The sequence below is a fragment of the Arachis hypogaea genome, chromosome 12, assembly GCF_003086295.3.
Source record: "Arachis hypogaea cultivar Tifrunner chromosome 12, arahy.Tifrunner.gnm2.J5K5, whole genome shotgun sequence".
NCBI classification, from domain to species: Eukaryota; Viridiplantae; Streptophyta; class Magnoliopsida; order Fabales; family Fabaceae; genus Arachis; species Arachis hypogaea.
Genome location: NC_092047.1, coordinates 4,611,899 through 4,631,751, shown reverse-complemented (window position 1 = coordinate 4,631,751; position 19,853 = coordinate 4,611,899). Strand labels below are relative to the sequence as shown.

The following is a 19,853-nucleotide window of genomic DNA, read 5'->3' as shown; positions in this document are numbered from 1 at the left end:
TAAGCATAAATTTATACTAGTAATTAGTTGAATAAATACCAATACAATCTCTAACCATTATTTCACTTGATAATCTAATTTTTAACTAAAATAAAATAATAATTCAGTTTCTATCACAAAAAAATATGAGAAGAACTAATTTATTTGTGGTTGCGGGTTAGAAATTGAATTGTTAATTTTTAAATAAAGTAATATCTCACCCTAAAGGCATCTAAGGTCCCATGGTCTAGTGGTCAGGACATTGGACTCTGAATCCAGTAACCCGAGTTCAAATCTCGGTGGGACCTTTTTTTTTTTATTAAGTAATATCTCACCCTAAAGGCATCTAAGGTCCCATGGTCTAGTGGTCAGGACATTGGACTCTGAATCCAGTAACCCGAGTTCAAATCTCGGTGGGACCTTTTTTTTTCATTATTATTATTTTAAGTTTTTTCAGCTCAACTCGATTGCTTCAACCTCTTAACTACGACAGTGATCATCAGTGCCAGTCTGCCAGAAGAAGAATGAGAACCACGTTGCTCATTGATCGATCTTCGTAAGGTTCGTTTCTCCATTCTCTACAAGTAACCGCAACTTCATCTGCATCTGATTTCAATTTCCTGCAGTCATAATTTTTTATTACACTATTTAGATTCCCGAAATTTCAACAGATTCTGTGTGTGTGTGTGTGTGTGAGAGAGAGAGAGAGAGAGAGAGAGATCTAAAATTTATGTGATTGTTTCTGTAAATGAATATATTTTCGTCTTGATCATTGTAGAGGCTGCAATTTCGCGTATTGATGTACATTCTTAAGCTTGTTAGTATGGGAGTTCGAAAAAGTTTTGGCGATTCCCTCAGAATTCTCTTGCATTTGTTGTTGGTGCAGATTTACTCTAGCCATGGTTGCATAACACTATTTGTTGCAGCTGAAATTCCTATCATAATAGCTGTTGCGCAATTTCGACTAAAGAAGGTTGGCTTAGTCTTGTCAATCCGGCACAACAATTTTTTTATGGCTAATTTGGACTATTGTTGATTATACTATCTTTGCATATTTCTCTTAGTTTCAGAGAGTATCCAATTTCTGATATTTTTGTTGATTATACTATCGTTGCATATTTCTCTTGGTTTCAGAGAGATAATTTAGACAAGAAACGAGTGTAGATTTTGAAGTTGAAAGTAAATGAGATGAATGTGAATGAACAAGTGGAAGTGTGGAACATAACATACAGGTCAGTTTTTTTGGCTTTACATCATCTTCTTTTCATCCATAATACTCCAATGTTCTTTCTGAAGAATGCAATAGATTTTATCCTGAGCATATGATATACATCACTTTGGTCTATGGCATCCTCTTGCGCTTGCAACTTCGTGTGGGTTGTAATGCTTTGCATGATAACTTAGATACAGGTACTTTGGATGCAAAGCTTACTGAGGAGCTACACCATTGCTCGCTTGCAATAGCATGCAGCTCTTGTGCTTCATGTATGCTCTCTTTGCCTTCTTTTTTTCGATGCTGACGCCAAGCTGCTTGTATGAAACATGCAGCCCATGTCCTCCATTGCGGGGAAAAGAACCTGCATTAACAATGCTGAATAAGCTAACAAAACGTATTTGCTTTTTCTGTTTTCAGGTAAGATGGTGGTTATTCTATGATCTTATGATATAATTCAAAACATTCTCTCAAGCACATTTCTACATACAATTGCAGTTATCAGTGATGACTCCTGTATCAGGTTGGTCCTCAAACACTTAAATTATCGCTATTAATACTATTTCTAATTTGTGGCTAACACACTTGAGGGAAAGTTGTGTCTGTATATTCACTATAAACAATCATATACAAGATGTATCACACATATATGATAAAACGATATGTAATCTAATCCTCTATAAGATAAACCACATCCACATTTATCTTAGTTATCCTATAACAGATTCTAATCTAATGCCATACATAATCACTCTACGGTTGGTCCAAGTGATTTGCCACTTATCTTATGAACTGGGGCCTTAGGCTTGAGTCTACCGAAAGAAATATTGAAATGAAATAAAGAAAATTAGTGTTCAAGACTCTTACTTTTCATACTAACCTGACCCAACCCTAATCAAATTAGCTAGAGTCTAATAGAATATGAATAATGGTGGTTTAGGCCCAAAAAATATATGATGGGATGACCTAACCAAATTCCTTAGATTCTAAACAAAAGTCATAATTTTGGATAGTTACTGCACCAGGTATTCTATTCTCTAGACTTCTGTACTAGATTGTAATGATGAATTATCAACGAGATAAAAAAAAGAAGGAAGACATATAGAGAAGCCTTGCCTGTAATAGTGACGGATCTTTTCGTTGTTTTTATTAAGGTCTTGAAATTGTGAAAAAACAAACTTCAAGTCATCAGCCATGAGAACAAAAGCTTCAACTTCTGTTATTGTTTCAATTGATCTTCTTGAAATGGGTAATTGATTTGAGGAGTTCGGATAAAAGGCCCACGTAATAAGCTCTTCTCCACAGAAGTCACCAGCCTTGAAGAAAACATTTGTTGTGGCACAAGCAAGTTGTCCGCGTATAATAAAGAGCATTTCATCAATCAGATCTCCTTTGCAAACAATTCTGCTGTTCTCTGTATAAAGGACTGGCTTTAATCTGGCACACATGGCATCCAGTAGATGTCTGTCCATGATCTCAAGGATTGGTACCTATAATAGTTTTGGTGCACTTTGAGAGTAAATTTTTATATATATTCATCTAATCAATGCTAAGTTTTAAAAACAAATCGGCATCTATCATCACTACACCGAAGACACAAAAGATATATTTAGTTGATGGGATACAAAATCAATATTTAAATTGAGCGAAGATGATTATGAATGGTACCCACTCTTCTAAGTAAATCCGAGCAGAGATGACGCTTTATGTCCATTCTGAGATCTTTAGGGAGACTGCCAATTATTCCTTCCTCCTCAACACCCCTATTTTGTTGCCACTTGTATTGTTCATACCTCCTAATTCTTTCCTTCAAAGTGTCTGGTAGCATGCGGTGGGACATCCAGCGCTCTATGTCTCTTCTTTTGAATTTCATCTCATCAAATCTTATCTCTTCGACTCTTAGGGATGTAGATTGTAGATATTTCTGTTTTAGTGTTCAACACAACCCATGAGCGCATTAGAATCTAACTCATTACCATTTTAATCTTTACTCCATCACAAGCATCATTTTACTGTCTCAACAACATAGGAAAAAGGGTAAAAAAAAGTGACTGATGAATTGCAATATCTGTGGCTACTTACGAGTGTTGTCAGTTACTTGCACAGATATATGCAAGAACTCTGTCATATATACTCCTAATAACCAAGAATTACCTGCATGATTCCTATAAGTGATGAGAACAGAATCAATCCCAATACGGCAATGAAGATAGCAAAGATATTCTCCCAAATGTAAGTACTGCATTGAAGGTTCTGCCCAAGAGAACTGCAAAATATGATAAACATTATGACTTCAGGAATGCTTTTAAGCCCAATCTTCAAATCATTGTATAAATGTATTGATTGTTAGGTATCATACAAATTGATGGATGATAAATCCATTAAAAATATTAAGAATGAAATACAGGCAAAGAAATCTATAAAATTTTCAATTCATAGAAAATGAATCTTGCTTGTGCAGTCAATTAAGATAAGAGAAAAGTTGTTCTCCACCTTAGATTGCAGAAACCCCACCAGAAGCAGAAGAAGAACTTCTGAGGAAACTCTGTAACCGATTCAACCACGCGTGATTGTAAAGCTGTTGTAAAAATACCGAAATTGAAAACTGTTGAATCTGTACTATTATCAGGATCAACATGAGCGCATGTTGAAGTGTTCAAAAGTGATAGAACATCTTGCTTGTAGTGTTGTCCACAGCTAAGGTAGGATGCAGTGGAGTATTTATTATGTTTCAAGTGTGTCTGCCAACATCGAACCTCTGATTCTACTGAAAGTAGATACCAAAAAGCTCCAATTCCCTGGTATGCAGCATGTCCATGGCGGTCATAACATGGTAACTAGGAACATAGATGAGGTGATAACAAGCAATAAAATTAACTTACATGACTTGCTAGCATGTAAATGAAAAGATTAAAGGCTGCTCCTGACCATGCTGTCTTGGTCAGTATGCCATAAGTTCTGGTTACTTCTTTGAATAACAGAGAGAGTCGCAAAACTCTTGGCACATACTGAACTATTATTGTGTACTTCAGCAAGTTCTTTGCCATGTATGGAACTGAGCAATTTGGGATTGGAATGATAGCTAAGGTGACCATCTAAGAAAACATTAGAATTGTAAAACTCCACCAAATTTTGTCTTTCACATCAAACTGAATTGAAATATTATTAGTGAGTAGTGATGCATTCAACTTTGATGCCATGATACTTCTCATAGGAAAATATTTTGCTTCCAGTAACTTAGAGGAATGTTCTCCCCTCTTTTGTTTAGGATATAAAAATCATTTCATGTGGTTAGCTATATACCTAGAGGTTCTAACGATCCCTGGTTCAGATAAAATATGGATAATGATTCACCAAAAACAAATACATCTAAATTTAGAAAGACTCAATGAGCAGAAGAGACATATACCTGTGGAAGTGGAATAATTGATAGAATGTCAATGATGAAATGAGAACCTAAGTATCTCCTCACTATAGCACTAATGTTGCCAATCAGCATACCCGTTCTAAACACATTAGTAGAAGGGGGAATGAACTTGATTCCAAACTGAAATATCATGCGAAGAATGTAGAAAAGATCAAAGAATGTGCGAAGAACACATGCGGTAATCTTTAAGTTTCTATTCAAACTAAGGCATTTTAACTCTTCATTGATCACTGGGACATAAAAGAAAAGAGGGTCCACAAAGATTGCCATCACACATGTAACCACACAAATTTTGTTCCATTTACGAAATAGAGGCCCCTGTGGGTCAAGAACTTTGATCCTAGAAGCAAAACTTTTTGTTGGTCCATCACTTGCAGGACTTGTCCCTGATTGAACTTGTCTTTCTTGAAATCCATCAATAGCAGAGTTATTCTTCTTAGCCCTCTTTTTCTGGTATCGACGCCAAGCTGCTTGTATGAAACATGCTGCCCATGTTCTCCATTGAAGGGAATAGAACCTGGAGAAACATTGTTGAATAAAGTTAGGAAGCATATTCACTTTCTTCAGTTTTCATATTTAAGATCAAACCTATTATGCCATCTTTAACGTAGTTCTGAGTCCCCTTCTTACAACTACAATTTTGAATGATGACTGCTACGTACTACTATAAGGAGGTTCATCAAATAGTTTCGGTCATCATGATTGATATTATTACTAAAGTTGTGCCTAACATGATTGAATATCCACAATAATGTTGATTCAAGAAATTCAGAATTATTCCCTCTTCAATAAGGTTCGGTTTGATTCGCGTGAATAGCAAAAATTATGCTGGAACTGCTAAACTGTAGTAAGCCAAGTATAATATAACCAAAGTACTCTTAGAATCTAAACATAAGTCTTAGTTTTGGATGATTTCTACACCTGGTGTCCTATATGTGTTACTTGTGTAACACTTTTAAACAAGAATGTACTGATCAATGTCCAAGGTGAAAAAAAAAGGGGAAAACATTGTTAAGCCTTGCCTGAAAGTATGCTGGAGATGTTTGCTGTTTATGAGATGTCTAAGTTGGGAAGCAACAGACTTCAAGTCCTCAGCCTTGATGGCGAAGGCTTCAACTTCAGATATGGTTTCTATTGTTCTAGTTGAAATAGGTAGATTTGAGGAGGAGTTAGGATTCAAGGCCCATGTCAGGAGCTCTTCTCCACATAAGTCACCAGCCCTGAGCAAAGAGGAGTAGAAGAAACCAGGTCTTCCACTATTTGTTGTGCCACTAGTCAGGTTTCCATGCATAATGAAGAGTATTTCATCAACAGGATCTCCTTCACATACAATGCAGCTATTCTTGGTATAAAGAACTGCCTTTAGTTTATAACACAGAGCATGCAAGACCTGTCTATCTATTATGCTCTTAAATGTTGGTACCTGAAGCAATAACAATGTAAAAGTTTAATATATAATTATACAATTATATAATAATCTTGCCATTAAAACTTGACTTTTATTGTAACTACCTAATTGGATTAGGAACATATTATGAATGATACTCACTCTTCTAATTAAATCCGAGCAAAGATGATACTTTATGTCCCTTCTGAGGTCTTTAGGGAGATTTAGTATTAATGCTTCCTCATCAACACCCCTATATTCTTGCCATTTGAATTGTTCATACCTTCTAATTCTTTCCTTCAAACAGTGAGGTAGCATACGGTAGGACATCCACCATTCTATGTCCCTCCTTTTCATTTTCATCTGTTCAAATCTCATCTCCTCAACTCTTACAGTTGTAGATTGTAGATATTTCTGCAACAACATTCAACACATGAATTCATTACTTGAGTGAGGCTCAAATAATGTAGTTTGGTTCTATTGGAAGGAGAGTGGACTTTGCCCATTTCTAAAGTCCAGAACTTTTTGCCATCTTGATCATCCATCAGAAACATCATCCAAGTTTCTCAACAACAAAAGTGAGGGAAAAGAAAGAAAAAGTAAAAAAAAAAAATCATAGAAAAAGGCATACAAATAGCACTATGTATGGCTACTCACTATGGCCATGTACTGATATGATCACACTATGTGCAAGACTATCATCATTTGTATAATTTCATGTCATGTTCACAATCCTATGTCCTAACCAAGAATTACCTCCATGTTTCCAATAAGTGATGCGAACAGAACCGATCCAAAGATGGCAATGTAGATAGCAAAAACATTCTCCCAAATATAAGTACTAGACAGGAGGTTTTGCCCTAGAGAACTGCAAAATAGTAGGACAAAAATTATTGCTTTAGGAATGCATTAATTGTATACATTTTTCAAAGGTGTCATAAAAACTAATGAATGATATATTTTAGTTTCGAATGAAATTAAGAAGATAAGGATATCTAACTTAAGTTCATGGAACATGAAATATATCTGCATATGTAGGCAACAAAATAAAGGTAGTTCACCAACCTTAGATTGCACAATCCCCACCAAAAGCAAAAGAAGAACTTCTGAGGAAAATTTGTGGTTGAATCTACCACACGAGACTGTAAAGCTGGTGCAAAGATTCCAAAATTGAAAATTGTTGGATCGATGTTATTAGGATTACTGTAAGTGCAAGAAGTAGTACTATTCAAAAGTAATAGAACATCGTGTTTGTAGTATTGTCCACAGCTAAGGTAGGATTCTGTAGAGAATTTAGTATGTTTCAACTGTGTATGCCAACACCGAAGCTCTGATTCTACCGAAAATAGATACCAGAAAGATCCAACTACCTGGTATGCAACATGTTCGTGGTGGTCATAAAACTTAGCATGATGACTACGAAAATATATAAGATGATAACAAGCAACAAACACTGCTTACATGGCTGGCTAACATATAGAGAAAAAGATTATAAACAGCTCCAGTCCATGTCTGAGTCAATATCCCAGAGGTTCCTGTTACTTCTTTGAATAGTTGATAGGATCGGAGAAGTCTTGGCACATATTGAGCTATTATTGTGTACTTCAACAAGTTCTTTGCTACATATGGAACTGAACAATTTGGGATTGGAATTACGGCTAAGATGACCACCTAATAACACATTAAGATGTTAATATCATCTCGATACTACTGATGCCTTCTAGATAGCAAGTAACTTGTCATAGAAAAATAATTCACTATGAAGATAACTCAATAGGCACATAGTTCTGTTTGTTGGGTTAATTATATAGTTAGAGGCTCTAAACATTAATGAATCAGAAAAGTCCTAAATGTTTTATGCTACATAAAAAATACAAGCACTTCTGACTTGAAAAGACTGAACTAGAGGCAAATACCTGTGGAAGTGGAATAATTGATAGAATATCAATAATGAAATCTGAACGCAAGTATTTCTTCACAGTGGTAGTAGTCTCATCAATCAGCTCACCCCTTCCCAACATACATGAAGAAGGTGCAATAAACCCTGCTCTAAACTGAATTATGATCCTAAGAATGTATAAAAGATCCAAGAGTGTGCGAAGAACACAAGCAGTGATCTTTAGTTTTTCATCCAACCTAAGGCATTTCTCTGTGTCATTGATCACTGGGAGGTAAAAGAAAAGAGGGTCCACATATATTGCCATCACACATGTGATTAGAAAAATTTTGTTCCATTTCTGAAATAGTGGCCCCTGTGGATCAAGAACTTGGCTCCAAATAGTCAACTTTATGGTTGGTCCATCACTTGCTAGACTCAAACATGATTTAACTTTTGTTTTTAGAAATTTCTCACTAATGCAACCACTCTTCTCAGTTATTGCAGTTGACTCTAATCTCTGATCCTCAAACCTGCATAGAAATATCAACTCAGTAAGAAAGTAGCTTGAAATACGACTCATCTATATGTTAGTATCAACTAGTTTCCATCAACAAATATCATAAGATCAAATATCTAAGAGGCCAATTCAGAATTCACCGTCTGTATACTGTTATCCAAAGTTAAGATGATATGATGATCAAAGCTCTGGATGTAATAATGGTGTCTATGGGCTATGGACAACCTACCCCATTGTCGCTGAATAGTTAATATTCTAGATGAACAAATCAGTTATGAAATTGAACATAAGATCAGGAACTTGAACTACAAATAAAGCTGTTAATCTTGTCCTAAACTCATATTTGGCCTTACCAATTTAAACTTTTAAACTGCTTGTAATTAATTATAGTCTTGTAGTAATCTTTGTAACATCAATCATAATTGAATTTTTTTTATTTGGCAAATCAAATCATGCGGAAGAGCTTTTACTTTTTTTTTTTTCTACGAGTGAAGGAAATAAATAATTGCCACTTCACGCAGGTTGGAAAGCACTGGAAGCAAACCTTGATACATATACAGATGTAGCAGAGCTTGGTGAAGATGCATGCCCATCCTGATTTGCAAAAGCATCTAGTTCTTGTGCTTCACAAGAGGCCCTCTCAGCCTTCTTTTGCAAGTATCGACGCCATGCTGCCTGTATCATACATGCAGCCCACGTCCTCCACTGCTGGGAGAAGAACCTGGAGACACATTGCTGAATAAGGTTTTGAATTCTATCTGCTTTTTTCTAATTTTCATGTTTAAGATGGAGTTAATTAGAAGATCCTTACCCTAATAACATGAGCAAGTAGGAATAATGACCTACAATAGGGTTGGTCGTTAAACGTATTTTTCATCACTATTGATAATGTTTCTATCTTATTTCGAATGCAATTGAATTATGTTGGTTTTGTACTCATCCCTTTAATTAAGGTCTCGGGTTTAATACTCTTCAAATGCTGGTGGTGGTTTAAACAGACAATACACACACACATAGATCCACTTCAAAATCTAAACAAAGGTCATAATTTTGGATGACTTCTGCACCTTGTGTCCTATTCTCTAATACTAGACAAGAATATAAAGATGCATTATCAAGGAGAGGAAAAAGTAAAACATGTATTGTCAAGCCTTGCCTTAAAGTTTGCTCGAGTTGTTTGCTATTTATAAGATTTCGAAATTGAGATACAACAAACTTCAAGTCATCAGCCAATAGAGCAAATGCTTCAACTTCTGATATAGTGTCTACTGTTCTAGTTGAAATTGGTAATGGTAGATCTAAGGAGTTAGGACTCAAGGCCCATGTTAGAAGCTCTTCTCCACAAAAGTCACCAGCCGAGAGCAAGGATTTGACAGAACTAGATCTTCCATCATTTGCTGTGGTACTAGCAAGTTTTCCACTCATAATAAAGATCATTTCATCAATCAGATCTCCTTTGTAAACAATGTTGCTCTTCTCCGTGTAAAGGACTGGCTTCAGTCTATCACACATGCCATCCAACAACCTCTTGTCCACATTCTCAAGCATTGGCACCTGGTGTCATAAGAATATAAATGCTTAATTTATGCAAACGATATCCAGCCTTATGATTGTTGAAACAGTTATATTACTACTCCAGAAGGTTTAAAATATATGATCTATTGATGGTAAAACATACATTATGCTGATAGTTTTAATTAAAGATAATTTATAGATTGGATGAGATGATCATAGATGATACTCACTTTTTTAAGTAAGTGCAAGCAAAGATGACGCTTTATGTCCCTTCGGAGATCTTTGGGGAGGTTTGCAATTAAGTCTTCCTCCTCAAGACCCTTGTTTTCTTGCCATTTGTATTGTTCATACCTTTTAATTCTTTCCTTCAAGTTTTTTGGTAGCTTACGGTGGGATATCCACCGCTCTACATCCCTCCTCTTGAATTTAATCTCCTCAAATCTCATGTCTTCAACTTTTACAGTTGCGGATTGTAGATATTTCTGTTACAGTACAACCCATAAATCCATTACTTACAGGAAATTCAAAAACATTTCCTAATTGGTTTCTGTTTTCATTTTAGTGTTTTCTATTTCAGCATTATGTTTCGAAAAAACTGGAAAAAGTGAAAACAGGAAATGGAAAAAGAAACTAATTAGGCTTCTGGTATTGCACCGAATATATGCAAGAGCCCTATCATGTATAAGATTTCCTAACCAAGAGTTACCTGTACGTTTGCTATAAGTGAACAGAACAGAACCAGCCCAAAGATGGCTATGATGATAGCAAAGATATTCTCCCAAATATAAGTACTACACAGGAGGGTTTGCCCAAGAGCACTGTAAAATATGACAAACAAATCAAGGATATTATAAAGTTTCAGGTCAAAAAAAAGATCAGTCTTGCATGTGTAGTCAAGAAAAGAAAAGATTGTTCACCAACATTAGATTGCGCAAACCCCACCAAAAGCAGAAGAAGAACTTCTGAGTGAAGTCTGTGGTTGATTCTATCACACGAGATTGTAGAGCTGGTGTAAATATTCCAAAGTCAAAAACTGTTGGATCTATGTTGTTTTCAGTATCAATGTAAGGGCAAGAAATAGAACTATTCAGCAGTGATAGAACATCTTGCTTATAGTATTGTCCACAGCTAAGGTAGGATTCGGTAGAGAAATTAGTATGTTTCAACTGTCCCTGCCAACAGCGAACCTTCGATTCTACTGACAATAAATACCATGAAGCTCCTATTACCTGGTATGCAACATGTTCTTGGTCATCATAAAACTGTTGATGATAAATAGGACCATTGATGAGTTGATAATGAGCAATAAAATCAGCTTACATGACTTGCAACGATATAAAGAAGAAGATTATAAGCAGCTCCGAACCATGCTGTCTCAGTTAATGCCCCCCAAGTTTTTGTTTCTTCTTTGAATAACTGATAGAGTCGCAGAAGTCTTGGTACATACTGAGATATTACTGTGTACTTCAACAAATTCTTTACCATGTATGGAACTGAGCATCTTGGGATTGGAACAATAGCTAAGATGACCATCTGAGGAAAAATAAAATTAGGACTGTCAAAATTAACAGTGAATTCAATTGTTCTTCTCATCATAGGAAAGTATTGATGCCTTCTTTCTGGATATCACGGTACTTGTTGTAGGAAAATACTTTCATCTAAGGTTAACATGAAGGAATGTCTTCCTCTCTTCCATCCAGGATATAAAAATCATTTCATGGGGTTAACTATGTTTCAAGGGATTCTAACCATCAATGGTTCAGATACACTCAAAATATTTTGCTAAACTAAAGTCTTTTATTTGTTTAATGATGGCCACTGTTGTCATAGCCATGAGTTGCTGCCACTAGTTAGGTAGTTACTGCAACAAAAGTTAACATTGTTCATTTCAGCAAATTATGTAGGGTTATGATGATCACTTCTTATCATTACCCTGTCTTAACCATCTTGTATAAGTTTCTTTTGTAGATGCATGTTGTGTGTTCAAGTTATTTTTCAGAAAATTGATTTCTGCACTAATAAATACCGTAACAGCCCCAATGAGAATAATGAGGTCAGAGGAGAATGGAATAGAAGTTTCTAAGAATCATAAAGGGAAGATTCCTCCCTGCCTTTTTCATTACAGTAGCAAGAAGACAGGAGTAGTATGGGAAAAAGTGCAATTAGGAATATATTTGTAACAAACTTGCCACATGGGCCAGGGAATGAGGAAATCATGAGGAGAGTATTTGAGTAACAGAATAGAGAGTGAGTGAGCAGATTTTTGGTGTGAGTATTGGAATGGGCATCGAGAGAGGCTGGCTCTCTAATCACAGTCCTATCATTTTCCCTTTTCTGTATTTCTGCATTATCCTATATTCAATAATAGTACAGGGGTGAGATCATCTCGATCCATCCTTCTGTTTCTTCTTCCTCTGTGTGTGTGTGTGTGCACTCTAATTCGTGCAGGTACCAGTTGTTACAAATACACAACAAAGCAAGCATGCCTGAACTCTAAATTAAGAACAACATAACAAGTAAAAGATGCAGATACCTGTGGAAGTGGAATGATTGATAGAATGTCAATGAAAAAATGTGAACTTAAGTATCTTTTGATTATAGCACCAGTGTCATCAACCAGCATACCCCTTACAAATACGCGAGAAGAAGGAGCAATAAACCCAGTTCTAAACTGAAAGATGATATGAAGAACATAGAAAAGATCAAAGAATGTGCGAAGAACACATGCAGTAATCTTTAGCTTTTTATCCAAGTTAAGGCATTTCCCCCTGTCATTGATCACTGGGATGTAAAAGAAAGAGGGTCAACAGATATTGCCATCACACTTGTGATCACAAAAATTTTGTTCCATTTCTGAAGTAGTGATCCCTGTGGGTCAAGAACTTTGATCCTTGTAACCACCTTTTTTATTGGTCCATCACTTGATAGACTTACTCTTGATTTATGTTTTCTATTGTGAAATCCAACATCAGTAGAATCATTTGATGATGTTGACCTCTCATCATCAAGCCTGAACAAAAATATAAATTCAGTGAAGACATTGATTGAACACTTGGTAGCATCAACTAGCTTTCATCATTAACAAAAATCATAAGATCAAATCTCCAAGATGACAGTTATGTGGCTGAGGACTCTGTTCTCCAAAGTGAAAATAATCGGATGATCAAAGCTCATTAGTAGCGGCCATACATTGGAGTAGGCTAGGGTTTGTGTGGTAGGAAGATGTAACCCTTTGTTGTTACTTGTTAGTTAGTCTAAATGACATTTGAACAAATTTTCAGCAAACTTAGGAAGATCAAGAACTTGAACCACAAAATTAGCATTTTAAATAAAGGAAAATACTTTAACTGACAGTAAGAGTGTGGCAATAACATCAATCATAACTGAATTATTAGTTGCACTAATTTGTGTCAATTTGTCATACATCAGAGAATACCTTTTAGAAATAGGTAATATTTTTATACTTTTAGGCAAATCATTAAAAGTAACTTTCATCCTTTTATTTAATTTTTTCATGAACTTCCCAAGTGAACTAAATGAACCATTTATTTTGGGGGAAATTGTATTCACCTCCCCGCCAGTTAGGCAATATTACAATTTACACATGACACTTCCATTTTTAAAAATATACATAACCTCCAATGAGATTTAAGTTATATAATACTCTAGCATTCTTGTATTTTATAAATGTGATACTAACATCGAAAACATGATACAGACTTCCTCTAAAGATGTCATGTGTAATATCACATAATTTCAAGGAAGTTGGTGTAACTTAGCCTTTTATTATGTGATACAAGTAAATGGATGCATTTCCTGGTACTTTGACAGGAGATGAAATCTATTGGATGAATTGACAGGGGATGTAATCCATTGGATGAAAACTTGATGCATATACAGAAGAGAGCGAGTGGGGGGAATACTTGATACATACCCATCCTTACTTGTAAAAGCTTGTATGCCACGTTCTGCTTCATGTATTGCCTTCTTAATCTTCTTTTTCTGGTACTGACGCCAAGCTACTTGTATGAAACATGCAGCCCATGTCCTCCATTGATGGGAATAGAACCTGGAGATACATTGCTGAATGTGGTTAGCATATTTTTATTTTCTTATATTTTCATGCTTAAGATGGAGTTGGTTAAGATCTTTGCCATAATCTCATATTCCCCACCATTTTTTTCTACATGCAAATGCAATTATGAATGATAGCTTCTACTATATGGTTCAAATGGTGTTTTTTGCTATTGATATTATTGATAACTTGTGTGTGAGTATTGACTCATTGGTGATTCAATTACATTGGATGTTGTTTCCTTTAAAGAAAGTTGCGGATTTGATTCGTTTGAACTTTAAAAAAAAAAAATACAAAATCAAAATAAAAAAACTAGCAATGGGAAGTCTTAATCACATTGCAAACCAACTCAACTCTAGCACCATATGAGAAGACTTTAAACGATGATGGTTGTTTAGACCAAATAATAATTGATAGGGTGTTTTAAGTTCTAACCAAATTACTACCAGAATCTAAATAGAAGTTGTAGTTTTGGATTATTTCATCACCAAGTTCCCTGTTTCAACACTTCTACACCAGAATGTAAAGTTGGAGAAACGTTTATTTATTTATTTAATACTCCACCCTTTCTTGTACATTAAGTTTAATCACTCTACTTTCTACCATTGGATTAGTATAAGGCCCAAGTGATTTGGATTCCACACACTTATCCAATGGTAGAAGGAACTGAGTTGGCCTAATGTACAAGGAAAGGTGAAGAATACATGTAACACAACTATGAAAATGCAATGATGCATTATCTTATCAAGGAGGAAAAATATGAACTAATTGTCAAGCCTTGCCTGAAAGTGTGTTGGAGCTGTTTGATGTTCATAAGACGTTGAAACTGAATAGCAACAAGCTTCAAGTCATCAGCCATGAGAACAAAGGCTTCAACTCCTGTCAAAGTCTGTACTGTTCTAGTTGAAATGGGTAGATTTGAGGAGTTAGGATCCAAGGCCCATGCCAAAAGCTCTTCTCCACAAAAGTCACCAGCCTTGAGAAAACAGTTGAAGAAACTAGATCTCCCTCCATTTGTTGTTACAGAAGCAAGGCTTCCATCCATAATGAAGAGGATTTCTTCGACCGGATCTCCTTCACAAACAATGTAGCTGTCTTCTGTATAAAGGAATGGCTTCATTCTAATACACATTGCATCCAATAACTGGTTGTTCATGGCCTCAAGCATTGGCACCTAGAGAAACAAAAATATGAAATTTTCTTTTCATTACTCAGCGTAGATAATATAAGTCTAAAATATTTTTCAGAATTCATTGAATCATATATATAATACCACATCATAAAACTTGATTGACTTTTATTGTTTGAATGATTGTCAGCATAAAACATTTCCATTTTATAAATGGATGTACTCACTCTTCTAATTAACCGCAAGCAAATATGGCGCTTTATGTCCCTTCTGAGATCTTTAGGGAAGCTTCCAGTTAATGCTTCCTCCTCAACACCCCTATTTTGTTGCCATTTGTATTTATCATACCTTCTGATTCTTTCCTTCAAGGAGCTAGGTATCATTCTGTAGGACATCCAGTGCTCTACCTCCCTCCTTTTGATTTTCATCTCTTCAAATCTCATCTCTTCAACACTTATGCTTGTAGATTGTAGATATTTCTGTAACAATACATAAATTCATTACAAGTGGTGCAGCAGTTCAAAACTAGTTTAGTCAGTCTTTCTAGGTGACTGCTGTTTTCCCATGTTTAAAATCTGGTGGAGGATGACTCGTGAATTATCTATGTATGTCTGTTAGGCTATGTTTGGTTTTGAAAACAGAAAAAGATAGGATGCTAAAAACATGACATAAAAGATAGAGACACAAAAAATTAGTGTTTTGTATTTTCTTTGGTGATAAACCATATAAGTTGAAACAAATTATAAAAAGTCCAATTTATACGCATTTTCTTTCTTACACAAAATTTAGGAAAAAAATATAATAGTAAAAAAATGTAATTATGAAAAATTAATAGGGACATTGAGAGGAAAAATAATAAAATAAGTTGTGTCCTCTTACTGGTGTCTCTGTGTCTCTCTTATCAAAAAGAATACAAAATACATTAATTTAGTGTCTCAGGACATAAATGTCTGTGTCTATGTCTCACTTGCCAAACATGATTTTATGTCTCAGTGTACTGTGCTTGTAAACAAACGCAGCCTAAGACGACAAGGTCTTTTATATGATTGTAGTCCTAACTAAAAAATCACCTGCATGTTTCCTATTAGTGATGAGAACAGAACCAATCCAAAGATCGCAATAAAGATAGCAAAGATATTCTCCCAAATGTAAGTACTACCCAGGAGATTTTGCCCAAGAGAACTGCAAAATAATATAACAATCTGACTTTAGGAATGATTTTAAGTTGTCTCTTCAAATAAGAAGTAATGAATGATAAATTATAGAAACACTAGGAATGAAATTATGAACTAAAAGAATATCAAAAGTTTATAAAACATGAATATTGCATGCAAGTGAAGAACAGAAAAGTTATGTTCAGAAACCTTAAATTGCGCAAACCCCACCAAAAGCAGAAGAAGAACTTCTGAGTAAAACCTGTAGTTGATTCTACCACATGAGACTTCAGAGCTGGTGTAAATATCCCGAAATCGAAAACTGTTGGGTCTTTGCTGTTTTGAGGATCAATATCAATGTAAGGGCAAGTGTTTGAACTGTTCAAAAGTGATAAAACATCTTGTTTGTAGTGTTGTCCACAGCTAAGGTAGGACTCAGCAGAGAATTTAGTGTGCTTCAACTTTGTGTGCCAACACCGGACCTCTGATTCCACCGAAAACAGATACCAAAAAGCTCCAACTACCTGGTATGCAACATGTTCTTGGTGGTCATAAAACTGTGCTTGATAGAAGATGATACGTGTTCAGGAGAGGTAATATTTAGCAATAAAATTAGCTTACATGACTTGCTAGCATACAGAGAAGAAGATTATAAGCAGCTCCAACCCATGCCGTCTCAGTCAGTGTGCCAAAAGCGTTGGTTATTTCTTTGAGTAGTAGATAAAGCCGCAGAAGCCTTGGCACATACTGAACAATTATTGTGTACTTCAGCATATTCTGAGCCAGATATGGAAGAGTGCGTTTTGGAACTGGTATGATAGGTAAGATGATCATCTATGAACACATTAAATTTGTTAAAACTGGCATCAAATAATGTTTTTCACATCAAGCTAAACTGCAAAATATTGTTCCTGATGCCTTCATATATTTTGGATTCCATGGTACTTGTTATAGTAAAAATGTAAAATGTTTTCCTCTGAAGGTAACTAATGATATACAAAAACACACGCATTGCTAACTTAAGGATTAGTGAATGAGTAGAAGAGGCAGATACCTGTGGAAGTGGAATAATTGATAGAATGTCAATGATGAAATTTGAAGTTAAGTATCTTTTCATTATAGCAATACTGTCATCAATTAACTCACCCCTTCCGAACACTCGAGAAGAAGGGGCAATAAACCCAGTTCTAAACTGAAAGATGATACGAAGAACATATAAAAGATCAAAGAATGTGCGAAGGACACATGTGGTGATCTTCAGTGTTTCATCCAATTTGAGGCATTTTCCCTTGTCATTGATAACTGAGATGTAAAAGAAAAGAGGGTCCACAAAGATTGCCATGACACATGTGATCACAAATATTTTGTTCCATTTCTGAAGTAGTGGCTCATGTGGATTAAGAACTTTTCTCTTAGTAACCAATCTTTTGTTGAATTCATGACTAGCTGAATCATTCTTCTCAATACTCACAGATGAATCTGATCTCAAATCCTCAAGCCTGCATAGAAAAAAAAAAAAAAAAAAAAAAAAAAAAAAAAAAAAAAAAAAAAAAAAAACTAAGTAAAACCTAGTTTCCAAAAACAGCAAAAACCATAAGATAAAGCCTCTACATGGTATGCAACATTGTTTCTTGTTAGCCCGAATTCTGGATGAACAAAATCTGTGACCGAGTGAAGTCAAGATCTTGAACCACCAATATGGAAGTTAACTATATTGTTCTTTATCCAATTCTGGGACTTGCCAAAACTAGGCAACTAGGACAGAAGGTAGTCTAATTAATAATCATAATAGCATCAATCTTACTTGAAGCATGAATTGTCTCAAGTCTTGGTTGAGTCAAGTGTTTTGGCACTTATTTCCCCTTATACAAGGGATCTCAGTCTTGTGAATTGAAGAAAAACAAAAATGTTATTCGGCTATTTGTACAGCTATTAAAAATGCAGTTTTACTTCAACTTCTTGAAAGGTTTGTAATTTCTGAAAAACAGGAAGCAAAACAAAGTTAAGAGATAGAATGAGTGGGATTCGTAGTGCAGTTGCTCTAAAAAAATTGTCCAACAACTTTTAGTTGTGTCTAAAAAAGATTGTTGTAGGTGAATTTGATCATTTTTCTTAGGAAAATCATTGACATGAACATTCTCTGAGTGAAGGATATGAAAAATAAGTCAATAACGTATTTTCTATTATAAGGAAATAAAAGTGCAATAGTTTTGGCAAAACCAGGCTTTGACCAAACAAACCTTTCAAACTTCTGTTCCTTTGCAGCCATGATGATGCTTCTGCTGCTATTCTGCATTCATTAAGTGAGAAAATTTTAAGCTTTATTTTCTTTTTAAAAAAATATATGTCAATAATTTATAACTTTGAAATTGATGTTGCAAAAATATAAAACCAACCAGAAGAAGTCAACAACTTAGGTGTCAAGTCAACCTTCAAATAAAGCATCGAGAAACAAAAAAATATATATAATTAAAAAAGAAAGGAAATCTGATTCATTTCATCTTCAAGAATCATGAGCCAAAGTCCAAAACCCTATTCTGAAAAGAGTAGAAAGAGAGGGAGAAACACAAAGAAAGGGAAAGTGCCATCTGCATTTAACTTCCTTACCAGAAACCAAAGCAGATATGGTGAAAATTTTCTGAAAATAGAAAGTTCTACAGTAGTAAAAACAGCCTTAACAGAAGCATAATCACAGGCATTGAGTTCATGCAGCAATGATTATGAGAGAGAGAGAGAGATGAGAAAAAAAGAGGGGGGGGGGGGGGGGGACATACATACAAAAAGAAAAGTAAAATGAAGGATGTAGCATTGACCGAGAAGTGGACTTTGGAGTGATGTTATTGAATACAGATCATAATCAAAAAATGGTATCTTCATATGATTTTCACGTTCATCTTTCAACATCCAACTTTCACTTTAAGATAAAATAATATCACTTGGTGGAATATGGACCAGAAGTGTGGAATTCGGTTAATTTTTTTAAAAATGGAAAAAAATTGTGTAAACCAGTATCATGGTTAATTGGTGTCTTTTTCTTTAATATGGGTTAAATTTTTTTTTTAATTTTAAATAACAAATCGGACCTCAGATTTGAGAAATTGGAGGGTTAGATTTCTATAGTGCACAAATTAGACAGTTCGATTTGTGGTGAGATAAATTTTTTGTTCTTAAGCAAATTGGAGGATCCGATTAGTATGTTTAAAAAAAATTTTAAATACTACGATATAAATCTAACCCTCAAATTTGTATTTTAAAAAAAAATTTAAAAACTACAAATTTAACCCTTAGATTTGTGGTATCCATACAAAAAACACCACTACAGTCCCAATATTAAAAATAAAAAGCGGTGGAATTCAGCTAGCTACGACAAAATATTTGTGTCTACTATTTGAAAATAATATCACGTGAAATGGGGCCTTAATTTTGGCTGCACATTGTTGATATTAGTGTTTTTCTAATTTCTACTATATCATTTATACTCAAACATCCGTGAAGAAAAATCTAATGGTGTTTCTTTCACATTAATCACATTTTTTTTATTTGTTTATCATTTTTTTTGTCAATTATCATAAAATATG

General features: G+C 34.9%; 1 protein-coding gene, 1 long non-coding RNA gene and 2 other non-coding genes across 5 annotated transcripts; 3 read left to right on the top strand and 1 right to left on the bottom strand.

Annotated features, from left to right (window-relative positions):
• The first annotated feature begins 215 nt into the window (after positions 1-215).
• On the top strand, positions 216-287 carry TRNAQ-CUG (transfer RNA glutamine (anticodon CUG)). Its single transcript has one exon. It is a non-coding gene; the product is annotated as a tRNA-Gln (tRNA).
• Positions 288-329: 42 nt separating this feature from the next.
• On the top strand, positions 330-401 carry TRNAQ-CUG (transfer RNA glutamine (anticodon CUG)). The gene has a single exon. It is a non-coding gene; the product is annotated as a tRNA-Gln (tRNA).
• A 25-nt stretch (positions 402-426) lies between these two features.
• Positions 427-13,882, top strand: LOC112726496 (uncharacterized). 2 transcript variants are annotated; one of them, XR_003165277.3, is made up of 7 exons: positions 427-540; positions 866-952; positions 1,114-1,211; positions 1,384-1,464; positions 1,613-1,715; positions 8,924-9,146; positions 13,749-13,882. It is a non-coding gene; the product is annotated as an uncharacterized lncRNA (long non-coding RNA). The 2 variants fall into 2 exon arrangements; XR_003165276.3 differs by lacking the exon at positions 13,749-13,882 and having other exon boundaries at positions 8,924-9,337.
• On the bottom strand, positions 1,122-19,130 carry LOC112726494 (uncharacterized). Its single transcript, XM_072208566.1, is given in 30 exon segments — positions 1,122-1,556; positions 2,309-2,682; positions 2,865-3,116; positions 3,347-3,458; positions 3,686-3,990; positions 4,075-4,287; positions 4,602-5,136; positions 5,642-6,042; positions 6,169-6,420; positions 6,763-6,874; positions 7,072-7,376; positions 7,468-7,677; positions 7,923-8,415; positions 8,947-9,123; positions 9,559-9,956; positions 10,148-10,399; positions 10,624-10,735; positions 10,839-11,146; positions 11,238-11,450; positions 12,451-12,716; positions 12,719-12,927; positions 13,852-13,986; positions 14,775-15,166; positions 15,349-15,600; positions 16,192-16,303; positions 16,486-16,799; positions 16,897-17,109; positions 17,330-17,774; positions 18,516-18,565; positions 18,672-19,130. Coding segments are annotated over 29 exon segments (7,626 nt in total). The 5' UTR covers positions 18,545-18,565; positions 18,672-19,130; the 3' UTR covers positions 1,122-1,321.
• Between the last annotated feature and the right edge of the window lie 723 nt (positions 19,131-19,853).